This window comes from Microcaecilia unicolor, chromosome 8 (assembly GCF_901765095.1).
Source record: "Microcaecilia unicolor chromosome 8, aMicUni1.1, whole genome shotgun sequence".
Classification (NCBI taxonomy): domain Eukaryota; kingdom Metazoa; phylum Chordata; class Amphibia; order Gymnophiona; family Siphonopidae; genus Microcaecilia; species Microcaecilia unicolor.
Genome location: NC_044038.1, coordinates 94,835,188 through 94,861,910, shown reverse-complemented (window position 1 = coordinate 94,861,910; position 26,723 = coordinate 94,835,188). Strand labels below are relative to the sequence as shown.

At 50.2% G+C, this 26,723-nt stretch overlaps 1 protein-coding gene across 1 annotated transcript in view; it reads left to right on the top strand.

Moving 5' to 3' along the window:
• The window catches only part of LOC115476628 (suppressor of tumorigenicity 14 protein-like), a 173,401-nt gene that overhangs the window by 43,871 nt on the left and 102,807 nt on the right, over nt 1–26,723 (top strand). Inside the window, exon 4 of the mRNA XM_030213105.1 lies at nt 7,062–7,132. Within this exon, the coding sequence (XP_030068965.1) occupies nt 7,062–7,132 (71 nt within the window). The remainder of the gene's footprint in view (nt 1–7,061; nt 7,133–26,723) is intronic.

Here is a 26,723-nt window from a genome sequence, read left to right as displayed (position 1 = left end):
CAGTACAAATGATAACCTAATAATCCTTATGAAACTTATCACATCTTATGCAAAATACACATTAGCAGTGTATATGATAGAAGTGTATAAAATAATGAGTGGAATGGATCGGGTGGATGTGAAGCGACTGTTCACGCTATCCAAAAATACTAGGACTAGAGGGCATGAGTTGAAGCTACAGTGTGGTAAATTTAAAACGAATCGGAGAAAATTTTTCTTCACCCAACGTGTAATTAGACTCTGGAATTCGTTGCCGGAGAACGTGGTACGGGCGGTTAGCTTGACGGAGTTTAAAAAGGGGTTAGATAGATTCCTAAAGGACAAGTCCATAGACCGCTATTAAATGGACTTGGAAAAATTCCGCATTTTTAGGTATAACTTGTCTGGAATGTTTTTACGTTTGGGGAGCGTGCCAGGTGCCCTTGACCTGGATTGGCCACTGTCGGTGACAGGATGCTGGGCTAGATGGACCTTTGGTCTTTTCCAGTATGGCACTACTTATGTACTTATGACATAAACCAGTCATACTTAGATAAAACCACTGCCTAACCCCAGACCAGGAAATATATCACTGTGATCTTACCACGCTGTCCTGATGACGGCTTCAGATAAGACCGGAGCAGAATCTCCCCAGACACTATTTTAGCTGTCTGTGTCTTATGTAGTGCAGGTCTTTATCAGCCCAAGTAGGTTCCCGTCACTCCTTTGGTTATCAGAGCCAATATCTCTGCCACAGGTATTTGCACCAGGATGCAGGTCACGAGGTTGGTATCATACAAAGTCTCTGGCTCTCCCCGAGCCTTGCTGGATTTCTCAGGTCCCCTTACCAGTTGCCCCTCTTCCAAGGGTCTCCGACTCACTAACTTACTTCTGTTCCCGCTTTCCCCGTACCTCTCGGTCAGGTGACGGTAGGAACCAATCATGATCTTGTCCAGTTCAGTACATGGGCAAGAAGAGTTCTTTGTTTTGTGACCTTGGAGAATGGTAACTTCTGGAGCCATGTCTGCCTCCCTACTCCGTTCTCAGGGTGATAGAAGGGGGTGTTTAGAACACAGACTGTCCTTGGCTTTAGCAAGCCTGTCAGTGATTTTCCACAAGCTGAAGCTGGATCTTGCTGACACAGAGATGTTGCAGCAGCCATCTTATTATACCAAGATGTCATAGGCTTGTATAGGCCAAGACCAGCTTAGGCTAGATCACAGGGAAATACCCCTACAAGCTCCATGGGGGTGAGGTTGGCTGTGTCATGTGCTGCGGGATTGGCCCCAGCCTTCCTCCTCACATCCCTCCTCAGCTTGCGCCACTTGCGCTTACAGTCCTCCACGTCCCTTGCACAGTGGAAGACCGCATTCACCCTGTCACGGACCGCCTCCCATTCCCGCTGCTTGGTGGTCGAAGCCAGTCTCTGCCCTATGGGAGCAAACAGGTTGGTGTGCCGTTGCTGGATCTCCTGCACCAGGAGCTCCACCTTGGCATCTGAGAAATTACCCTTCTGGGTTGGGGGCTGGCGTGGCGGCATTGTACCAATGGGGTTTCGAAAATACGGAGTGGGCGTTTATATCGTCGCCAGGAACGCCCATTTTGGACGGGGGATAGGCGTGTCTGATATGGACGCTGTAATTTCATTTATACACATAATTCCTAAATGTGCCGAGCTGAGATAGCGATTTGGAGTTCCTGATTTCGATAATGGGTAGATAACTATGGGCGTCCCCACCTGCCTTCCCCTTCTTGATTGCCATTTAAACCGCCATTTTATGCGCTGGGACTTCTGAGTCACGTGAGTTCTCACGTGTTACCCACATTTATATTAAGGTTTGTGTTTGGCAAGGTATGCTTCGGGACACCTGTGTATTTTGGGGGGTTGTTATTTGTGGTTGCCCTCGGCCCACAACGCTTCCGTATCCATCCTTTGGCCCTCTTCCTGTCTCCCATTCTCTGTGCCTGGTTGTAGCAGGCAGTCTGTGGGAGCTAAGAAATTGCTACAATTGCTCCAAATCAGGCACCCCTCCCTCGGTAAGGGTCATTTCACTGAGGCAGATGTCCAGCTAATGTTCCAGAAGATAGAAGGCGCACTACACATTCTTGAAACAGACGTTCATGGTAAGCTCTTATTTCTCTGCCACCTCTTCTCTTTCTGCTCATTATCAAGGAGTGTGCATTCACAGTATGTAGTCTGCAGTCATGTCTTAGCTTTCTTTTCAGCAGGTTCCTATGCACTGGTTGGAGGCCATCAGCCCAGTACTGTGTGGTTCTGCCAGGTCCTCAATGCTGTGGGCCAGCTGTTGCAGCTGCTGTATTGGTTCCCAGTAGGTTCAATCCTTTGTTTGTGTGCTGAACCCCAGTCCCCATTTATGAAATGGCCACCCATTCTCACTTTTGATAGGAGAGGGAGGGGGAACTATATAGGCAAATCATGTTTTTAGCACAGTATTGAACACAGTCCTACAAACCTCCAGAGTTCTGGAACAACAACATTTCTGACATGTAGGCTGTAAACTAGTTTCAAGGTGGCCACAGGTACTGCCTACTGAGCCCTTAAGACATGGTGAGGTAGAGAGTTTGTGGTTACAGGTCCAAACCCAAATTACCTGCAGGTAGCTACAACCTGATGGCTGCTGTGGCCTAGTGGTTAGATCACCAGCCTTGTAATCACAAGGTTGCCAGTTCAATTCCCACTCCTGTCCCTTGTGATCTAGAGTGAGCCACTTAACCCTCCATTGCCTTAGGTACAAACTTACAGTCCTCCTGGGACAGGGAAGGACCTGGAATGTAGGTCACCTTGACCTCCTACTTAAAAAAGGTGTGAGCAAACACCAAATAATGAACACCATATTTATTTGTGCCCTTCTGTAACTCTTGTATTATATTGCAACTGTGATGCAGTAAGCCTCCATCTAATAGTTTTCCCATTGTTTTCCCTTTTCTCCTCAGCACTATATACCATTGCAGATGCATAGAATGTGAAAAGATGAGGCAGCTGTTTGTAGGTCCGTGGTGGGCCCCCCACCACCAATTTGGTATGGTTGTGAGTAAGGGTGTCTGGTGATCACACTGAGGAAACATCATGTATGTGCTACCTAGGGTTATGTGCAAGAGTGTACTTGGCAGATCACAAGTGCTAGACAACAAATCTATTATTAATGCCACTCTGTGCTGTGGGGCTGTATGGTAAGGGGGAGGGAGAGAGGCAGGATGGTCATTTGTGTCCCTCAACAGTAAATAGCCATCCAGCCTCCGCGGCCCACCCCCCTGCACATAGGGCCATGGAGGTTGGAATGAACAGGTGGCCTTCTGTATGGGCACCATTATCACAGACATGCATCAGCTTTCTCATTCACACTTCACATTTCATGCAATGCATATTGCTGCCTCCTCTCACATCAACAGCACCATGTGGTTATATGTAATGCACAACGCACACACTGTTAGTTAAAATGTGAAAAATATTATTTATGTACAGACCCCAACATATTCTCCCCACACCCACCCCTACAAATTCCCCCCCCCCACAAAAAGTCCCCAACACCCCTACATATCCCCCCAACCCCCCCGCCAACATTTCCTCCCCCCAACATACAAACACCCCACCCACCCAACAACCCCCCCAAAATGCAAGCTGTCACTCCCTCCCCCCCTTCTAGGACGGGTGGCCACGGCCTCTAATCAAGGCCCTCTGTAGCAGGGTAATGAGCAGCAGCAGGACCACCCTAAGTGGGCCCTGCAGCTGCTCATTACCCTGCCTTATGATTCGTAGCTCCTGCAGCACCTGGTTCTGGCCATCTACCAGGTGCTGCAGGAGGCGCACAACAGCCGCAGGGCCAAGGGCTGGAGGTGGCCCAGGGGACCCAGATGATGGCCCAGGGGATGGAGGTGGCCCAGGCGATGGAGCTGCCTGAGGCGATGGAGATGGCCGAGGGGAGGGAGATGGCTCAGACGGAGCTGCAGGTGGGGAGGGGTCCTCCAGAATGTCCTCATCAATGATGATGACCCCCTCCTCCGAGTCCTCCTCCTGGTGGGCCTCCTGGCCTGGCTCCTCCTCCTCCTCCTCCAGGTGCCCCTCCTGGCCTGCCTCCTCCTCCTGGCCTAGCTCCTCCTCCTGCAGGTGGCCCTCCTCGTCAGCCTGCTCCTTCTGCTGGTGCTGGAGCCCTGTGTATGTAAACAGAGTATGGATGAGATGAGCACATGCAACATGGCTTGCATAGTGCAGTAGCTGGGTGGCCTGAGCCAGGGGATGGGGGAAGGTGTGAGGAGGCGTGGCCTATACCCATGGGGGACTGAGATGCATCAGATGACATGACAGGGAACCCTGGAAGCTGCACTGACACAAAACACACAGGACATGTTGGCAGACCACACTCATTGGTGACCAGCATGTTTGCATTGTGAGATGCGATGAGGGTTTGGTGACCTGTTTTTGTTGTTTTTAAGGGGGGGGGGGGGCGGTGGGAAGGGTGTTTAGCACATTACTTTTATGTGAGGGAGGCCATGACATCCAGTAAAAGTAGGGCCTCAGGCAGGTCTACCAGGACACACTATCCACCCACCCCAGAAAGGGGGAAACTAAAGTGAGGCATGTCATCTCATTCATCTGGGGAAGGGGGGGGATGGTCGTTGGAAGTTGCAGCCACAGTCATGGGAGGGCACCTGCAACCTGCATCCTTGATCTGGGACCAATAAATATGTTATTACTTATTAGTTGGCTATTAGCCACATATTGTACAGGACATTTGCATTAATCAATAAATTTATTTACAAATCAGTACAGGTGTCCTGTTTTTGAATACTTATGGCGAGCCCTGAGGTGCCGTCGCACTGCCCAGATGAACTCGGGCCTCTCCTGCCTCACACGGCGGAACCTCCTCCGTAGGGACTCGAGGTCCCGGTGAACGCCGAAGCGTCTGTAAGATATAAGTTTGTAGAGCAGGAGTCAGGGGATGGTCCTTCTTGCCCTCTGCACACACATTCATTTGTTATTCAAATAGCAGAGAGAGGGTCAACACTGTTGGGGGGGGGGGGGGGATCACCTCCATTGGTCCAGATTCATAGAAGCCACCTTTTTACAATTTTTGGGGGTGCTACCCCCAGTGGAGGTCACCCCTCCCTGGATCCATACAAGGCATTTATTCTATATTGGGGGTGCTCAAGCACCCACAGCAGCCACTGAGTTGGCTCCTATGCAGATGATGCCATAGAGGTGGCCATGAGGCCAGAAAGTACCGTTTGTATGCATTAAAATTTATGCTTGTAAAACTACTTTATATGTGTTATCATTACCCTGTTATCAAGTATAGTATACGTTTAATTGGTATAACGTTTCCACTATTCCAATGTGTTGTAAGCCACATAGAGCCTGCAAAGAGGGTGGGAAAATGTGGGGTTCACAGGCAAGAAATAATTAAATAACGAAATACATTATTGTAGGGATGTGGGAATAGTCGTCCTTTCAAGAACATACATTTTATTAGTGATTGTGTATGTACCCATAGTACTCATTATCCTTGCATGCACACTTCAGTTACTGGTTACATTGATGACGGAGCTGTTATATGTGTAGGTACAGGAGGGGGTGTGTGGGCCAAACACTTACCTTTCAAGCTTGTCCCTAATGCGGGACCAGGCTCTCATGGCCTGGAGCCTGGGGGGCAGGTGGTGGTGGCTGATAAATAGCCGATGGCGGTGCCTTAGGCATAGCCGCACCAGCAGCAGGCTTTCTTCGTGCCCGAAATTAGGCTCACGTCGGTGCGCCATTTTTTCAGGTGTTGGAAAATAAGTGCCTTATATAGACGTCCTTGCGTGACGGACGTCGTTTCGTGCACAGCTCCATATATGGATGACCATCCCATATATGGCCCTATCAGCACGTGGACGCCATTGTAAGCATAGACGTCTTTGATGTGCATGCCTGGTTGTTATGCGTGCGGAACTTGCCTTATATAGATGAGTATGAAGCACCCGACCCTTTTCACATATACACAATATGCATATAGCTGCATGCAGCTGCATGCAGTTCCGGACATCCAGAAAGGGCACATATGAGGAATATTCGGTGGAGCAGCATGATCTTTCTGTAGTTGACGCGTATAAACGTTCCTCATATTTTCCCGTACCTGGATGTCCAGAACAGCATGTACTGTACTTGCGGTACACCTATGTACATTCTTTTACACACTTTCTGATTTGGGAGTTTGCACCTGCGATAATCGAACGTGACAGTCCTGGTAGCTGAACCTTTCCCTAATTGGATTTATTCCTGATCCTTCTCCTAGGAAGTTTCTCTTTTTTTCTTATTTTTCTTCCTTTGAAGGCAGTGTGATGGTCTGGGTTCCTGTTCCAACCACACCTTGGAATCTGTGTAGCAACTGATATGTGTTCTGTCCAATTCCTTCACTCCTTCCTGCTCTTGTAAACTGGCTGCATTAGTCATATGCTCCCCTTGCTTAGTGGTACAATGACCAGAGACACAACAAGCCAAAGAAAAGGCCACTCCCATAAGCTAGGCTTTTATAGTTTCTTAGTTTCCCTCCACAGGGGTGTCTCTTCCTACAGCTGTTACTAGGTGAAAGGATCAGCCCTAGTTTGTAGAAACTGCAAGATCATTCCAAGTCAAACTTCACACACCTGACACTGGTAAAGGCATAGAGATTATGGCAAGCTGTCTTTGGACAGAATCTATATGCCGTCAATATGCATGAGAGTCTTGCACATAAATTTATATCTTGTGTATAATGATTGTAGATATCCTGTAGTCCTGACTGGCTAGGTGTCTCTTGAGGATTGAGTTGAGAACCCCATGCTCTGGATTCAATTTAACAAACTGTAGATACTTCCCACTTGGGAGATTTAGCTTTTCTTTGACATGCTGTTTGTTAAAGATCCACTCTTCATTTCCTGTCAAAACAATAATAAAGGGCCTTAAGGAGTGGGCTGGAAATTCCTCACACTGATGGTATCATTTTTACCCAGATTTCTGTCCCCACAGGGGAAATTTTGAAGCATCAAGTCCAAAGGCTATATCCTGTCCTTAGCCTCACTTTAAATCTGTTTCTCTTTTATTGCAGCTGAAAGCCACATACCTGGGGATCCCAGAGCTGGCAATGTTTTTCAATCACTCTGCTGTCACTGCATTCAGGTGAGTGGGGATGGGATGGATATGCAATGGAACAGAAAGAGCAAAAGAAATTCAGTAATAGTTCTTTATAAATAAACTAGTAAAAAAGGCCCATTTCTGACACATATGAAACGGGCGCTAGCAAGGTTTTCCTCGGAGAGTGTATGTGAGAGTGACTGTCTGTGAGAGAGAGAGTGTGCGAGTGTGTGTGTGTGTGAGAGAGAGTCTGGGTGTGAGTGTGTCTGTGAGAGAGTGTATGTGTGAGAATGAGAGTGTGTGCAAGTGCGTATGTGAGGCACAGTGTGAGAGAGTGTGTTTCACACAGATTCAGTGTGTGCGAGAGAGAGAGAGTGTGTGATACACAGATGCTCTGTGAGACTGAGTGTATGAAACCAAGCGAGTGTGTGAGTGATTGTGTGACACAGAGAGTGAATGTGATACACTGTGAGACATAGTGTGTGAGAGTGAGAGACAGAAAAACATTGCCTGTGAGAGAGAGAGTGTGTGAGAGAGTGTGTGTGTGACAGAGATACCACCCTCCCTCTCTCTCTCTCTGGTGTCAGGCCCCCCCACCTCTCTCTCTGGTGCCTGAGATTCCCGCCACTGCACCCAAGCAATTGGTGTGCGAGAGTGAGTGTGTGTGTGTGTGGGGGGGGGGGGGGGGCAGGGTTTCAGGAAGCGCTGCCAGATGAGAGAGAGTGAGTGTGTGTGTGTACGGGGTTTCAGGAAGCGCTGCCAGATGAGAGAGAGTGGGAGGGGGGGGGTTCAGGAAGCGCTGCCAGAGTGAGAGTGTGTGTGTGTGTTGGAGGGGTGTGGGGGGCTGTGTTGGGGGTTTCAGCAGGGAAGAAGAGGGGTGTGGGGGGGTATGGAAGCGCTGCCAGTTGAGTGTGTGTGGGTGGGGGTTTATTGAGCGTTTCCACATGAGAGTGAGTGTGTGTGTGTGTGGGGGGGGGGGTTCAGTAAGCGCTGCCAGATGAGAGAGTGAGTGTGAGTGTGTGTGTGTGTGTGTATGGTGGAGGGGGGGGGTTGAGGAAGTGTGGCCAAATGAGAGTTTTAAGTGTGTGTGTGGGGGGGGGGGGGGGTCAGGAATCGCTGCCACATGAGTGAGTGTGTGTGTGTGTGAGGCGCAGTGGTTTCAGGAAGCGCTGCCAGATGAGAGAGTGAGTGAGTGTGTGTGTGTGTTGGGGGGGGGGGGGGTTGCCAGATGAGTGAGTGAGTGTGTGTGGGGGGGGGGGGGCAGGGATTTCAGGAAGCACTGCCAGATGAGAGAGTGAGTGTGTGTGTGTGTTGGGGGGGTGGGGGCGTTGAAGAAGTGTGGCCAAATGAGAGTGAGTAAGTGTGTGTTTGGGGGGTGGGGCAGGAATGGCTGCTAGATGAGTGAGTGAGCGAGTGTGTGTGTGTGGGGGGGGGGGGGGCTGGGGTTTCAGGAAGCACTGCCAGATGAGAGAGTGAGTGTGTGTGTGTTGGGGGGGTGGGGGCGTTGAAGAAGTGTGGCCAAATGAGAGTGAGTAAGTGTGTGTTTGGGGGGTGGGGCAGGAATGGCTGCTAGATGAGTGAGTGAGCGAGTGTGTGTGTGTGGGGGGGGGCTGGGGTTTCAGGAAGCGCTGGCAGATGAGAGCATGAGTGTGTGTGTGTGTGGTGGTGGGGGGTTGCCAGATGAGTGAGTGAGTGTGGGGGGGGCAGGGATTTAAGGAAGCGCTGCCGGATGAGAGAGTGAGTGTGTGTGTGTGTGTGTGTGTGTGTGTGGTAGGGGGGGCGTTGAGGAAGTGTGGTCAATTGAGCGTGAGTAAGTGTTTGTGTGTGTTTGGGGGGGGGGGGGGGTTCAGGAACCGCTGCCAGATGAGTGAGTGAGTGTGTGTAGGGGGGGCAGGGGTTTCAGGAAGCGCTGCCAGTTGAGAGAGTGTGTGTGTGTGTGTTGTATAGTTCAGTTGGGGGGGGATTGTACTTTGAAGAAGAACGAAGGAAGCGCAGGCTGATTTCAGGGGTGTTTCTTGTGTGCCATCACCGCCGCCTCCGCGTGATGCACCCCCCCTCCCGCCGCCATCCCACCCTACCGTCGCATAGTTTTGCTGGCGGGGGACCCAGAATCCCGCCAGCAGAAGTCCTCTGTTGTGTGCTGTGCTGACTCTGGCGTGATCTTCAGCATTGCTAGCATGTGCAGGGCGGGGTTCTGTGCGTCTGACGTCCTGCACGTCAGAGGCTACCAATGCTGAAGATCACACCGGAGTGAGAAGATAGGACTTGTGCTGGCGGGGTTTCGGGTTCCCCGCCGGCAAAGCTACGCGACGGCGGGTGGGTAGGGGTGGGGGTGGGTGTTGCTTCTTCTGCATTTTGAAGCGGGGCTTCTTTTTTTCTGCGGATTTTCATGGGTGGCTTGGGGGGGGGGGGCGCGGGGGGGTGGGGGGTTGCACCTCCAGCATTTTGAAGCGGGGCTTCTGTTTTTCTTAGATTTTTCGTGGGTGGCTTGGGGGGGGGCAGCGCGGGGGTTGGATGTTTCCCTACTCCTCCCCCTGCTTGGTTGCGATTCGTTTGTTGACTTTTTTGTATGTTTTCCGCCCTCGACGTCATGACGTTTGACGCGAGGGCGGGGCACAGAGTCATAGTCAGTGGGATGGCTTCAATACCATGAACTTACGAACCCTTTATCGTTGTGCTGTGAGTTCAGAACCTTTGTCCTCAGAACGTTCAGGGTGCGTTTTATTATAGTAGATAGGAAAAAGAGGGTGCTAAAAAGACACCCTATACAATCTATACAGTTTGACAAGTCCTACATAGATGAGCTTACTGTTCAGTGGTTCCCAAACCTGATCCTGGAGGCACCCCAGCCAGTCAGGTTTTCAGGATATCCACAATGAATATTCATGAGATTTGCAATGAGTGGAGGCAGTGCATTTAAATCTCTCTCATGAATATTCATTGTGGATATCCTGAAAACCTGACTGGCTGGGGTGCCTCCAGGATCAGGTTTGGCAGATGAGAGCATGAGTGTGTGTGTGTGTGGTGGTGGGGGGTTGCCAGATGAGTGAGTGAGTGTGGGGGGGGCAGGGATTTAAGGAAGCGCTGCCGGATGAGAGAGTGAGTGTGTGTGTGTGTGTGTGTGTGTGTGTGGTAGGGGGGGCGTTGAGGAAGTGTGGTCAATTGAGCGTGAGTAAGTGTTTGTGTGTGTTTGGGGGGGGGGGGGGGGTTCAGGAACCGCTGCCAGATGAGTGAGTGAGTGTGTGTAGGGGGGGCAGGGGTTTCAGGAAGCGCTGCCAGTTGAGAGAGTGTGTGTGTGTGTGTTGTATAGTTCAGTTGGGGGGGGGATTGTACTTTGAAGAAGAACGAAGGAAGCGCAGGCTGATTTCAGGGGTGTTTCTTGTGTGCCATCACCGCCGCCTCCGCGTGATGCACCCCCCCTCCCGCCGCCATCCCACCCTACCGTCGCATAGTTTTGCTGGCGGGGGACCCAGAATCCCGCCAGCAGAAGTCCTCTGTTGTGTGCTGTGCTGACTCTGGCGTGATCTTCAGCATTGCTAGCATGTGCAGGGCGGGGTTCTGTGCGTCTGACGTCCTGCACGTCAGAGGCTACCAATGCTGAAGATCACACCGGAGTGAGAAGATAGGACTTGTGCTGGCGGGGTTTCGGGTTCCCCGCCGGCAAAGCTACGCGACGGCGGGTGGGTAGGGGTGGGGGTGGGTGTTGCTTCTTCTGCATTTTGAAGCGGGGCTTCTTTTTTTCTGCGGATTTTCATGGGTGGCTTGGGGGGGGGGGGGGGGGGGGGGGTGGGGGGTTGCACCTCCAGCATTTTGAAGCGGGGCTTCTGTTTTTCTTAGGTTTTTCGTGGGTGGCTTGGGGGGGGGCAGCGCGGGGGTTGGATGTTTCCCTACTCCTCCCCCTGCTTGGTTGCGATTCGTTTGTTGACTTTTTTGTATGTTTTCCGCCCTCGACGTCATGACGTTTGACGCGAGGGCGGGGCACAGAGTCATAGTCAGTGGGATGGCTTCAATACCATGAACTTACGAACCCTTTATCGTTGTGCTGTGAGTTCAGAACCTTTGTCCTCAGAACGTTCAGGGTGCGTTTTATTATAGTAGATAGGAAAAAGAGGGTGCTAAAAAGACACCCTATACAATCTATACAGTTTGACAAGTCCTACATAGATGAGCTTACTGTTCAGTGGTTCCCAAACCTGATCCTGGAGGCACCCCAGCCAGTCAGGTTTTCAGGATATCCACAATGAATATTCATGAGATTTGCAATGAGTGGAGGCAGTGCATTTAAATCTCTCTCATGAATATTCATTGTGGATATCCTGGAAACTGGACTGGCTGATGTGCCTCTAGGACCAGGTTTGGGAACCACTGGTTTAGGCAAAAAGAGGTTGGAAAACAACAAGTTTCTCCGAGGACAAGCAGGCTGCTTGTTCTCACGACTGGGTTGACGTCCACGGCAGCCCCCACCAACCGGAACAAAACTTTGCGGGCGGTCCCGCACGCAGGGTACGCCCACCGCGCATGCGCGGCCGTCTTCCCGCCCGTGCGTGACCGTTCCCACTCAGTCTTTTCTTTTCCGCGCTGGAGAGAGCCGCGTTCGTCTCTCTCTCTGTCAGCCCCAGAAACTGGATCGCGCTTTCGCCGCGAACTTTTTTCTCTTTCGTTGTTCTCCGTTTTCTCTTTTATTTTGTGTAAAAAAAAAACAAAAAAACACTGAACTTTGTTTTTCCCTCGTCTTTTAGCGGGGGCGTCTCGTTGCGGCCTTGTGGCCGCGCGGTCGATTTATTTTCGAGGTGTGATTTTTACCGCCACCATCGACGACTTTGACTTCGCCGACGCGATTTATCCGTCGATGTACTCGAAGGTCCCGAGTGGATTTAAAAAGTGTGGTCGGTGCAGCCGGCATATCTCGCAGACTGACACCCACGCTTGGTGCCTCCAGTGCCTCGGGCCGGAGCACGATACCAAGACATGCACCTTGTGTCTCGGTCTCCGGAAACGGACACAGGTAACGAGGCAAGTTCTTCGGGACCGTCTTTTTGGAACTTGCGCCGGCCCCTCGACTTCGACGGCATCGGTATCGACGGCCGGATCTTCGGTACCGGTATCGATGTCCACGAAATCGGCACCGACGGCACCGACCCCAGGAGCACAGGTCCCGTCGGCCCGCCGGTCCTCCGGAGACGGCAGGGGTGAGAGGCCGCGTGGGCAATCAGCCCCGGTCACTCCCTCTACCCAGGGCCCTCGGGACCGAACCCTGTCGGACCCGATTCCTCGAGGCCGAGGGGGGATCCACTTACTCCTGTCCCACCGAGCGCCGATGACGGGCACCGTAAAAAGGCGAAGAAGCACCGTCATCGGTCGCCCACGACGCATCCGGCTCCCGGCGCCAGGGATGAGTCGACGCCGAGGAAGCGGCAGCGTCGAGAGGAGAGGTCCCCCTCTGTAGTAGAGGTATCAGCACGTCAGGGTGCCAGCACTTCGGTGCAGTCTCCTGGACCCGAGCAGCTTCCGGCACCGACACCTCTACCGGCCCCCTCGTCTTTCCCGACAGCAGGCCTGGACGAGTGCCTCCGAGCCATCCTTCCGGGGATCCTGGAAGGGCTGATGCGCCAGACTGTGCCGGCGCCGGGGGTGCTTGCGCCCTCGGCGCCATTGATGGAGGCGCCGGCGTGCTCTAGCCCGGTGCCGAGGCCTTCGACGCCGACGCCGCTTGCGGCGCCAGTCTCGACCGCCACGCAGGTGGAGTCCCTGACGTCGTCGATGGAGGGAACTTCATCCCCGCCGGCACGGGACTCCACCGCTCGACGACACCACCGAGGCCTCGGTGCCTCGATGTCGAGCCGGGCCCGGTTGAGGACTGAGTTGCAGGAGGCCTCGTGGGGGGAGGAGGAGGACCCCAGATATTTCTCCTCAGAGGAGTCTGTGGGCCTTCCCTCCGACCCCACTCCTTCACCAGAGAGAAAGCTCTCACCACCTGAGAGCCTCTCCTTTGCCTCCTTCGTCAGGGATATGTCTATTTGCATTCCCTTTCCCGTGGTCTCTGTGGATGAGCCGAGGGCTGAGATGCTCGAGGTCCTCGACTATCCATCACCACCTAGAGAGTCCTCCACGGTGCTGTTGCATAATGTCCTCAAAGAGACACTGCTTCGGAACTGGTTGAGACCATTATCTAATCCCACCATCCCCAAGAAAGCGGAGTCCCAATACAGGATCCACTCGGACCCAGAGTTAATGCGGCCCCAATTGCCTCATGGCTCGGCGGTCGTGGACTCTGCTCTCAAGAGGGCACGGAGTTCGAGGGATACCGCTTCGGCGCCCCCGGGGCGGGAGTCTCACACTCTGGACTCGTTTGGGAGGAAGGCCTACCAATCTTCTATGCTCGTGACCCGCATCCAGTCTTACCTGCTCTACACGAGCATCCACATGCGGAATAATGTGAAGCAACTGGCGGACCTGGTCGACAAGCTCCCCCCGGAGCAGTCCAGGCCTTTTCAGGAGGTGGTCAGGCAGCTGAAGGCGTGCAGAAAGTTCCTGTCCAGGGGTATATATGACACCTGTGACGTGGCATCTCGTGCTGCGGCCCAAGGTATAGTGATGCGCAGGCTCTCATGGCTGCGTGCCTCTGACCTGGACAACCGCACACAGCAGAGACTGGCCGACGTCCCTTGTCGGGGGGATAATATTTTTGGTGAGAAGGTCGAGCAGTTGGTGGACCAACTACATCAGCGGGAAACTGCCCTCGACAAGCTCTCCCACCGGGCGCCTTCAGCATCCACCTCAGCAGGTGGACGTTTTTCCCGGGCCAGGCAGGCTGCGCCCTACGCCTACAACAAGCGTAGGTACACCCAGCCGGCCTGAAGGCCTCATCAGGCACAGGGACAGTCCCAGCGCGCTCGTTCCCATCAACAGCGTGCGCCTAAGCAGCCCCCTGCGCCTCCACAGCAAAAGCCGGGGATGGGCTTTTGACTGGATCCACGGGAACATAGCCGCCATCAAAGTGTCCGTACCGGACGATCTGCCAGTCGGGGGGAGGTTAAAATTTTTTCACCAAAGGTGGCCTCTTATAACCTCCGACAGTGGGTTCTCCAAATAGTGCGGTGCGGATAAGCCCTAAATTTGGCCTCCCCTCCACCAAATTGTCCTCCGGGAGCTCAATCCTTCAGCTCCCATCACAAGCAGGTACTTGCAGAGGAACTCTCCGCCCTTCTCAGCGCCAATGCGGTCGAGCTCGTACCACCCTGGCAGGAAGGGCAGGGATTCTATTCCAGGTACTTTCTTGTGGAAAAGAAAACAGGGGGGATGCGCCCCATCCTAGACCTGAGAGGCCTGAACAAATATCTGGTCAAAGAAAAGTTCAGGATGCTTTCCTTGGGCACCCTTCTGCCAATGATTCAGAAGAACGATTGGCTATGTTCCCTGGATTTAAAGGACGCATACACTCACATCCCAATACTGCCAGCTCACAGACAGTATCTCAGATTCCGCCTGGGCACACGGCATTTTCAGTATTGTGTGCTGCCCTTTGGGCTCGCCTCTGCCCCACGGGTGTTCACGAAGTGCCTCGTGGTGGTCGCGGCGTATCTACGCAAGCTGGGAGTGCACGTGTTCCCATATCTCGACGATTGGCTGGTCAAGAACACCTCGGAGGCAGGAGCTCTCCGGTTCATGCAGTGCACTATTCACCTCCTGGAGCTGCTGGGGTTTGTGATAAATTACCCAAAGTCCCATCTCCAGCCAGTCCAATCTCTGGAATTCATAGGAGCTCTGCTGAATTCTCAGACGGCTCAGGCCTTCCTTCCCGAAGCGAGGGCCAACAACCTCCTGTCCCTGGCTTCCCAGGTCAGAGCGTCTCAGCAGATCACAGCTCGGCAGATGTTGAGACTTCTGGGTCATATGGCCTCCACAGTTCATGTGACTCCCATGGCTCGTCTTCACATGAGATCTGCTTAATGGACCCTAGCTTCCCAGTGGTGCCAGGCCACCGGGAATCTAGAAGATGTCATCCGCCTCTCCATCAGTTGCCGCACTGCACTGGTGGACCATTCGGACCAATTTGACTCTGGGACGCCCATTCCAAATTCCTCAGCCCACGAAAGTGCTAACAACGGATGCATCTCGCCTGGGGTGGGGAGCTCATGTCGATGGGCTCCACACCCAGGGTCTGTGGTCCCTCCAGGAAAAAGATCTTCAGATCAACCTCCTGGAGCTCCGAGCGGTCTGGAACGCACTGAAGGCTTTCAGAGATCGGCTGTCCTGTCAAATTATCCAAATTCGGACAGACAATCAGGTTGCAATGTATTACATCAACAAGCAGGGGGGCACCGGATCTCACCCCCTGTGTCAGGAAGCCGTCGGGATGTGGCGTTGGGCCTGCCAGTTCGGCATGCTCCTCCAAGCCACATACCTGGCAGGCGTAAACAACAGTCTGGCCGACAGACTGAGCAGAGTCATGCAACCGCACGAGTGGTCGCTCCATTCCAGAGTGGTACGCAAGATCTTCCGAGAGTGGGGCACCCCCTCGGTGGACCTTTTCGCCTCTCAGACCAACCACAAGCTGCCTCTGTTCTGTTCCAGACTACAGGCACACGGCAGGCTAGCGTCAGATGCCTTTCTCCTCCATTGGGGGACCGGCCTCCTGTATGCATTGCTTATCCTCCCATACCTTTGGTGGGGAAGACCTTACTGAAGCTCAAGCAAGACCACGGCACCATGATTCTGATAGCGCCCTTTTGGCCCCGCCAGATCTGGTTCCCTCTTCTTCTGGAGTTGTCCTCCGAAGAACCGTGGAGATTGGAGTGTTTTCCGACTCTCATTTCGCAGAACGACGGAGCGCTTCTGCACCCCAACCGTCAGTCTCTGGCTCTCACGGCCTGGATGTTGAGGGCATAGACTTCGCTTTGTTGGGTCTGTCTGAGGGTGTCTCCTGTGTCTTGCTGGCCTCTAGGAAGGATTCCACTAAAAAGAGTTACTTTTTCACGTGGAGGAGGTTTGTCGTTTGGTGTGAGAGCAAGGCCCTAGAACCTCGTTCTTGTCCTGCACAGAACCTGTTTGAATACATTCTGCACTTATCAGAGTCTGGCCTCAAGACCAACTCAGTAAGGAATCACCTTAGTGCGATTAGTGCTTACCATTATCGTGTGGAGGGTAAAGCCATCTCTGGAGAGCCTTTTGTCGTTCGATTCATGAGAGGCTTGCTTTTGTCAAGGCCCCCTGTCAAGCCTCCAGCAGTGTCATGGGATCTCAACGTCGTCCTCACCCAGCTGATGAAACCTCCTTTTGAGCCACTGAATTCATGCCATCTAAAGTACTTGACCTGGAAGGTCATTTTCTTGGTGGCAGTTACTTCAGCTCGTAGGGTCAGTGAGCTTCAAGCCCTGGTAGCTCATGCTCCGTATACTAAATTTCATCATAACAGAGTAGTGCTCCGTACTCACCCTAAGGTGGTGTCGGAGTTCCATCTTAACCAGTCAATTGTCTTGCCAACATTCTTTCCCAGACTGCATACCCGCCCTGCTGAACGTCAGTTGCACACATTGGACTGCAAAAGAGCATTGGCCTTCTACTTGGAGCGGACACAGCCCCACAGACAGTCCGCCCAATTATTTGTTTCTTTCGACCCCAATAGGAAAGGGGTCGCTGTCGGGAAACGCACCATCTCCAATTGGATAGCAGATTGCATTTCCTTCACTTACGCCCAGGCTGGGCTGGCTCTTGAGGGTCATGTCACGGCTCATAGTGTCAGAGCCATGGCAGCGTCGGTGGCTCACTTGAAGTCAGCCACTATTGAAGAGATTTGCAAGGCTGTGACGTGGTCATCTGTCCACACGTTCACATCACATTACTGCCTCCAGCAGGATACCCGACGCGACAGTCGGTTCGGGCAGTCGGTGCTGCAGAATCTGTTTGGGGTTTAAATCCAACTCCACCCTCCAGGACCCGAATTTATTCTGGTCAGGCTGCACTCTCAGTTAGTTGTTCTTCGTAGGTCAATTTCTGTTATACCCTCGCCGTTGCGAGGTTCCATTGACCTGGGTTCTTGTTTTGAGTGAGCCTGAGAGCTAGGGATACCCCATTCGTGAGAACAAGCAGCCTGCTTGTCCTCGGAGAAAGCGAATGATACATACCTGTAGCAGGTGTTCTCCGAGGACAGCAGGCTGATTGTTCTCACCTACCCTCCCTCCTCCCCTTTCGAGTTGCGTTTTTACTCATTTTTGCTTGTCATTCAACTGAGCGGGAACGGTCGCGCACGGGCGGGAAGACGGCCGCGCATGCGCGGTGGGCGTACCCTGCGTGCGGGACCGCCCGCGAAGTTTTGTTCCGGTTGGTGGGGGCTGCCGTGGACGTCAACCCAGTCGTGAGAACAATCAGCCTGCTGTCCTCGGAGAACACCTGCTACAGGTATGTATCATTCGCTAACTTGGGGGTGTTGATGTGATGCAATAAAATGACCCTCAGATTCTTCCAGAAAAACAGACTGTGCAGCGCAGACCTTCTCCAGGTGAATTCTGCAATAGTACTGATCTAGAATTGGTATATTCAAGTTTCCTTTGACAATCTCTGGCAAATATGTATTTGTGTTCCTGTTAAATCTCTGATTACCCGCATTTTGGGAGAATGTTTTGCTGTAACCTGTTGTGTATTTCAGCCAGAGGAGCTTTGAGTATGTGCGGGAAACTTCCTGTGTGATTAAAAAAATTCTGCTGCTCTTCATGTTCCAGCATAGTTGAAAAGTAAGAACTGTGTCAGACCAATGGTCCATCTAGCCCAGTGGCCAGTTCAGGTCACAAGTACTTGGCAGAATTCCAAATAGCATGATTCATGCTACTAATCCCAGGAAAAAGCAGTAGCTTTCCCCATGTCTACCTCAATAGCAGACTATGGACTTTTCCTTCAGGAACTTGTTCAAACCTTTTTTTAAACCCAGATTAACTAACCACTGATACCACATCCTCTGACAATGAGTTCCAGAGTTTAACTATTCGATGAGTGAAAAAATATTTCCTCCTGTTCATTTTAAAAGTATATCCATGTACCTTCCTTGAGTGTCCCCTAGTCTTTATTTATACTTTTGAAAGAGTAAAAAATCAATTTATATTTACCCGCTCTACACCACTCAGTATTTTGTTGACCTCTATCATATCCCTTTCAGCTGTCTCTTTCCAAGCTGAAGAGTCCTAACTTCTTTAGCCTTTCCTCATATGACAGGAGTTTCATCCCATTAATCATTTTGGTCGCCCTTTTTTGAACCTTTTCTAATTCTGCTATACCAGAATTGCCTACAATACTCAAGGTGTGGTCACACCATGGATTGAAACAGAGGCATTCTTCTAATCTTGATTTTATTTTTATCCCTTTCCTAATACTTCTAGCATTCTGTTTGCTTTTTTGGCCAGTGCCACATACAGGGCAGAAGATTTCAGTGAATTGTCCAGAATGACACCTGGATCTTTTTCTTGGGTGCTGACTCCTAGGGAGGAACCTAAGCTTCCATAGTGTCCCTCCAGACTGGCACAGTTGGGTTATGCACTCTGACCAGCAGATGGAGACCAAGAACCATTTACTCTTTAGAAGACCTATACTCCTCCTGTGCAGTCCCCTGAACGCCAGTAGTTCTCAGTCTTTAGTAGATGGTGGAAGTGTATAGCCTATGCAGTACTGATCTGTTCTGAACTTGTATTTGTGAGTTTACAAAAAAAAAAAAAAATTCTTATTCCTTACTGCTAGCCTATTTTTTTTCTCTCAGTGCCGTAGTCCCATCTGTCAGCTGGACTGGTACTGAGGTCTGCAGGGGCCTCTTGTCCTAGGGGTGTCACACCCAGGCAGCCGGGTCCTCCCCCCACATATCCCCGTTTGGATTTTGTTGTCAAGTGGCCTCAGCTGAGCTTCTCTGCTTCAGTGCAGACAGCCAGCTTTGAGTGCAGTGGGATGTGGACATCACAAGAATAGCCATACTGAATCGGACCAATGGTTCACCTAGCCCAGTATCCTGCTTCCAACACCATTACTCTTACACTAAGTCCTGCAGTCCACTGAGGGCCAGATCTAAAATAGCTCCCCTCTTGTTGGTTTGTGGACCAATTGCTCCAAGAAGCAGTCATTTATTATGTCTAGGACAGGGGCGTAGCTACGGGTGGGCCTGGGTGGGCCCAGGCCCACCCAGTTTAGCTTCAGGCCCGCCCAGAAGCAGATCCTTACCCTCTCCTGACTCCCACCCCTGCCGCAGCGCTTCATTTAATTCTGTGGGCGCTGCTGTCACAGTCTCCCACCCCTGCGCTTACAGTTTGCTACGGCGCTGACAGCAACTCTACAGATGCAGAACCGACGTCCGACGTCCTGCTCCGGGGCCTTCCCTCCGCCGCGCTGATGTAACTTCCGGTTTACGGAGGCGGGACGCGGAAGGCCCCAGAGCAGGACGTCGGACGTCGGTGCCGCATCTGTAGAGTTGCTGTCAGCGCCGTAGCAAACTGTAAGCGCCGCCGCGGGGGGTGGGAGACTGTGCATTTACAGCAGTGCGGACAGAATTAAATGAAGTGCTGCGGCAGGGGTGGGAGAGGGTGAGGAAGTCAGTGGGGTGCTGGGCCAGTAAGGGGAGGCTAGGAAGGGAACAGAAGGGTTGGAGGGAAGGGGAGAAGTTTGGGATTTGCAGAGGGTTGGAGGGAAGGGGAGAAGTTTGGGATTTGCAGAGGGGAGGCTGGAAGGAAGGGGAGAGGTTTGGGATTTGCAGAGGGGAGGTTGGAGGGAAGGGGAGAGGTTTGGGATTTGCAGAGGGGAGGCTGGAAGGAAAGGGAGAGGTTTGAGATTTGCAGAGGGGAGGTTGGAGGGAAGGGGAGAGGTTTGGGATTTGCAGAGGGAAGGTTTTGGATTTGCAGAGGGACGGGGAGAGGTTTGGGATTTGCAGAGGGGAGGTTGGAGGGAAGAGGAGAGGTGCATGGAAAAAGAGCCAGATGCATAAGGGGAAGGAAAGATCGGAAGAGAAGCTGGTTGGGGGATGGGATCAGAGAGGAGAGGGACACATTGGTGTGGAGAAGGGAGAAAGGGGACATAGGTAAGTATACAGAAGGGAGATGATGGGCATTAGGTGGGAGTATGGGGACAGGGACACAAATGTGAGATGCTGTGTGGGGATGGCACATGGGCACAGAGGGGTAATGCCTGACAAGGGGGGGGGACGGGGATATGGAATAGAGATAAAATGCTGGACACTGGAGAGGGGGGTATATGGACACAGAGGGGGGGGAGAGAGATACCAGACAAGGGGGAGAATAGGAACACAGAAGGGATATGCTGGGCATGGGGTGCATAGGTGAACAGAGGAATGATGATGGATGAGGGGATATGAACACAGGAGAGATACTGGACAAGGAAATATAGGAAAACAGAGATGGGAGATGGATGATGGACATGAAGAAAGAAGAAATGTCAAATAGGAGACCCTGGCAAGTGAGTTAAGAGAAGAAAGAGGGAAGCAGAAACCAGAGACTGGGACCAATATGATTTGAGAAAAAATGACCAGACAACAAAAAGGTTTAAAAATATTATTTTATTGTCAATGTTATGAATATAATATGTTGGATTTGGAATGTACATCTTGCCAAAGTTGATGTTAAACATGGCTGGGGTCCAGGACAGAAATCTAGGAAAGGACCCCAAAGTCCATTACCAGGCTGCGCCTTCAGCTTCCAGCATGCAGGCTTTCTCTGGCCAAGGAACCAAGCACAATTGCCCTAGTTGCAATCCCTAACACCATCCCTGGCATGTGCCATCTTTATATTTTGCACAGGAGCAAATGCCTTTCTTTCTTGTTTCTCTAGTGTTGTACTACATGCAAGGTCTAGTTTCTTGGGGTTTCCGTTTAATTTATATTTCTAGAGTTTGTGGTCACTTATTCTGTATTTGGCATTTGTGTCTTGTGTGTGTGACTGAGGTATTCTGTTAGCATGAAGTTTCCATGTAGCATTCTGTAGTAATTTGGCTTGTTCAGCTTTCCTGATAAATGTATTTGTATTTTTGGGCCCGACTATAATATTTAAGGCACTTCTTTTTCATAGGTAGGATCTTTGTTTTTGGAAGTTAGTGTTGGCATGGTAGATTTGCTCTAGGTTCTGAGTAACTTTTTGTTTTATAGATTTTTTTAAAGTTAATTTATAATATGTCTGTAATTGAGATTACACTAGAAAACAAAATTTCTTTGTATGATGAGTTTTATGGAGAATTGTCCTTGCTGTGCTCTATATCCATTGTTGGTGGAGGGCCAGGAGGTTCTCTTGATGCAGAATGTGTTTGGCTTCAATACCATATATTTGTTGGAGGACCATGGCTCAATGGAGCTGAATAGTGCAGTCTATTGTACTTCCCTTAGCTCTCAATTGGCCTGCAGCCACTGAAACCTGCCCTGCAACCCTCATTGAAGTTATGGGGAGAGGGGTAGGGACAGAGCATGGGTGCATCAGGTTGCTGTTTTTTCTCTTTCAAAAAAGTTGGCAACTCTAGTGCCCACCCATCCAACCTGTTGGCCCACCCAAAAATTGCCTTCTGGCTACGCCACTGGTCTAGGAATTTTGCCTCCTTAGCACCTCCCTGATGTGCATTTAACCAATATCAGGGTAATTGAAATCATCCATTATTATACTGTTGCCAAATTTGCTAGCTTTTCTAATTTCTGTTGACATATTTTCATCTGTCTGATCATTCTGGCCTGGTAGACGGTAGTTTAGCCCTCTGCATATATACTTTCCCTTCACACATGGAATTTCTATCCATAAGGATTCCATGTTGCTGTCTCTTTCATGCAGAATTTGTATTTTGTTTTGACTCTGTTCCCTTTTTACTATACAGTGCAACCTCCCCTCCAGTTTGATCCACCCTATCATTGTGATATAATTTATACTCTGGTAACAGTGTCCCATTGATTGTGTTCCTTCCAGTAGGTCTCTGAGGTACATTACATTACATTATATTTTATGCTTAAATCCCGCTAACACCTTTTCAGTTCTAAGTGGTTAACAAGTTTCCTAGAGGGTATAGAGATCAGACATCAATTAACCTTATTCTTATGTAACACGAAGGCATGTGTTGACCAGCTTGTGGGCTCTCTGGCAATTCTCAGCAGCATCACTGTTACCAGTAAAAAAGATATCTCACTTTTTTTTTAAATAAACATAAGTTTAAATATCCAGCAATAACAATGCTATCGCCATTTGTTTTTCTTTTCCTGATGAGGGAAGATATTTTACTTCATCAAATTATGATTGCACAAAGATGTAAACTGACTACATTTCAACATATTCATAACGAGTGATCTATAAGTCTCTTTTTTAATGGGATGAAAACTTACTACGAATATATATATCATAATAACACAATTCAATTATGATCATTTTCTCCGCTAATTACCAGCTCTGACTCGAACAAAGATGACTGACTGCATTTACTTAAAAACTGCAATTAAAACAAATGGCATTCTTCGAGAGCAGAAAATATTCACTCCGAAATACAATAAACCACGTAAATAACGAACAATAGTAACTGATCATCTGTAAACGTTATTGCGTGACTAAAGTAAAAGTCTTATATTTATTAGGATTTATTTACCGCCTTTTTGAAAGAATTCACTCAAGGCAGTGTACAGTAAGAAATCAAGCATAAGCAATGAACAATTACAGCAGTAAAAATATTCAAATAACAATATAAAGTTTGGCATAGTATACTACTTACAATGACAACACAATACATAATAGAACATTTTAATAGACAGTGTAGGGTGTAAGCAACGATGGAACATAATAGATAGGTAACAGAGAAAGAGGAGTTCGAAAATAAGGTGACTAATTTAAAGAAAGTTGCACATGAGACTGAGAACAAATTCAAGAACAGTGGTGCTTACCACCGAAACGACAGGAAGCATGTCCGACTTCCTATTATATCTACTTCTTCATTTAGTGTTATATACTCTTTAATTCTCCTATCTTATTTTTTTAGGCTTCTAGCATTTGTATACAAACACTTCAGTGTGTTTATTCCTTGCACCTACAAGCTGCTTAGAAGTTGATAGGGATAATTTGTAACCTTTGCTCTGTTCTACCCTTAAATACTCCTGATTTTCTTCCACCTTTGTTGAAACCTCTCTATTGGGATTCTCTAAATGTTCTGTTGTTATAATATTCAAGGATACCTCACTCCAAACCATGTGCTCCTGAGCGTCTTTTGGCTTTCCCTCCCATTCTAATTTAAAAGCTGCTCTATCTCCCTTTTTAAATGTTAGTCCTCCCTATTCCTCGCCAAACAGGACTATTACTCCCAATTAACTAATTTCCTCAGCTCTAACCCTCGTCGTCTCTTTGCCACCCTTAACTCCCTCCTCAATCACTGGCTGATTACTTCCGCGATAAGGTGCAGAAGATCAACCTCGAATTCACCACCAAACCATCTCCTCCTCTTCACCCTTTAACCCACTCCCTCAGCCAACCAACCCAGGCCTCCTTCTCTTTTCCTGATATCACCGAAGAGGAAACCGCCTATCTTCTTTCCTCCTCGAAATGCACCACCTGCTCCTCTGACCCCATCCCCACCAACTTACTCAACACCATCTCTACCACTGTCACCCCCCCCATCTGTCATATTCTCAACCTCTCTCTCTCCACTGCAACTGTCCCTGACACCTTCAAGCATGCTGTAGTCACACCTCTCCTCAAAAAACCATCACTTGACCCTACCTGTCCCTCCAACTACCACCCAATTTCCCTCCTACCTTTCCTCTCCAAGATACTTGAACGCGCCGTTCATAGCCGTTGCCTTGATTTTCTCTCCTCTCATGCCATCCTCGATCCACTTCAATCCGGCTTTCACCCCCTACACTTGACAAAAACGGCATTATCTAAAGTCTGCAATGACCTGTTCCTTGCCAAGTCCAAAGGCCACTACTCCATCGTCATCCTCCTCGACCTATCCGCCGCTTTTGATACCGTCAATCACAATTTACTTCTTGCCACACTGTCCTCATTTGGGTTCCAGGGCTCTGTTCTCTCCTGGTTCTCCTCTTATCTCTCCCACCGTACCTTCAGAATACATTCTCATGGTTCTTCCTCCACCCCCATCCCGCTCTCTGTTGGAGTTCCTCGGGGATCCGTCCTTGGACCCCTCCTCTTTTCAATCTACACCTCTTCCCTGGGCTCCCTGATCTCATCTCATGGTTCCAGTATCATCTTTATACCGATGACACCCAGCTTTATCTCTCCACGCCAGACATCACCGCGGAAACCCAGACCAAGGTATCGGCCTGCTTATCCGACATTGCTGCATGGATGTCCAACCGCCACCTGAAACTGAACGTGGCCAAGACAGAGCTTATTGTCTTCCCACCCAAACCCACTTCTCCTCTCCCTCCACTCTCTATCTCAGTTGATAACACCCTCATCCTCCCCGTCTCATCTGCCCGCAACCTCGGAGTCATCTTTGACTCCTCCCTCTCCTTCTCTGCGCATATCCAGCAAATAGCCAAGACCTGTCGCTTCTTCCTCTGTAACATTAGCAAAATTTGCCCTTTCCTCTCTGAGCACACCACCCGAACTCTCATCCACTCTCTCATTACCTCCCGCCTTGACTACTGCAACCTAATCCTCACTGGCCTCCCACTTAGCCATCTATCCCCCCTTCAGTCCATTCAGAACTCTGCTGCACGCCTTATCTTCCGCCTGAACCAATATACTCATATCACCCCTCTCCTCAAGTCACTTCATTGGCTTCCAATCAGGTACCGCATACAGTTCAAGCTTCTCCTGCTAACCTACAAATGCACTCGATCTGCAGCCCCTCCCTACCTCTCTACCCTCATCTCCCCCTACATTCCTACCCGTAACCTCCACTCTCAAGACAAATCCCTCCTTGCATACCCTTCTTCACCACCGCCAATTCCAGGCTCCGCCCTTTCTGCCTCGCCTCACCCCATGCTTGGAATAAACTCCCTGAGCACATTCACCAGGCCCCCTCCCTGCCCATCTTCAAATCCTTACTCAAATCCTACCTCTTCAATTTTGCCTTCGGCACCTAACCACCATACCTCTATTCAGGAAATCTACACTGCCCCAACTTGACATTTCGTCCTTTAGATTGTAAGCTCCTTTGAGCAGGGACTGTCCTTCTTTGCTAAACTGTACCATGCTACATAACCCTAGTAGCGCTCTAGAAATGTTAAGTAGTAGTAGTAGTTAGTGCCAGTAGCCTGGTTCCGTCCTGGTTAAGGTGCAGTCCATCCTTTTGGAATAGGCTCCCCCTTCCCCAGAATGTTGCTTAGTTCCTAACAAATCAAAATCCCTCTTTCCTGCACCATCTTCTTGTCCACACATTAAAACTTCAGAGCTCTGCCTGCCTTTTGGGTCCTGCGTGTGGAACTGGGAGCACTTTGAAAATGCTACCCTGAAGATTCTGGATTTTAGCTTTCTGCCTGTGAGCCTAAATTTGGCTACCTCCCTCCCACATTTTCCTATGTTGTTAGTACCCAAATGTACTAAAACTGCTGGTGCCTCCCCAGCACTGTCTAAAATCTAGGTGACACATGGGGTTCGCACCAGGCAAGCAGGTGACCATGTGATCAAGTCCACCAGATACCTACATGCCTAATGATTGAATCTCCAACTAATATTTCTGTCCTAACCCTTCCCTCCTGGGCAAAAGCCCCTGGAGACACAGGAATCCTCAGTTTAGGTTTATAAGCTCTGCTCTACACTGATGCTATTTAACTCTCAGGGCTCCTTTTACAAAGCGGTGCTACCAATTTAGCATGAACTAAATGTGAGTAAGCTCATGGGAATTGAATGGGCTGCTTCGCTTTCAGCGCACGCTAATCAGCGCCACTTTTTAAAAGGAGCCATAAGTCTACCTTTCCCCAAGTTTAAAAGCAAGGTCTAGATCATTATTCTGCTACTACACAACAGCACAAGAGAAATTTCCTTTTTTTTTTAAGTTTCTTATCTTTTTATTGAATAATAGTTGATATGAGATCAAACTTGGAAGGCAGAGAGGGTATAGGGTTAACTATTTTTTGTATAGCTTTTTTGGATAATTTTTCAAACTGGAAGGCAGAGAGGGTATAGGGTTAACTATTTTTTGTATAGCTTTTTTGGATAATTTTTCACTTTTTTTTTTTGACTAGTGAGATGGACAGTAGCTCCAGAGAGGGGATGCCCCAGTAGGGCAGCCTTCAGATGAAACAGGGGAAGCATAGGACCTAAACAAGTGAGCGGAATGCACATATTGATGTGTGACAGAGGGACATTGTGTACTTATCATCACAAAACATAGAGAGCTAGTCATTGGAGACTCATGGAGGAGTGGCCTAGTGGTTAGGGTGGTGGACTTTGGTCCTGAGGAACTGAGTTCAATTCCCACTTCAGCAGGGCCGTGCCGATGCGGTAAGCGGGGTAAGCACCGCAGGAGGGCGCCCACCTCTGGAGGGCGCCGCCGCAGTGCTTACCCTCGCCCCGCGCCGCAGAGGCCTTTAAATCTTTTACTTGCAGTCGCAGCAGCGTCTGTGAAAACGGAGCGCTGCCGACGTCTCCCTTCCCTTGCACTCATTGGTTCCCTCAGTGTCCCGCCTTCTTCTGACGTCAGAAGAAGGCGGACACTGAGGGAACCAAGAGCA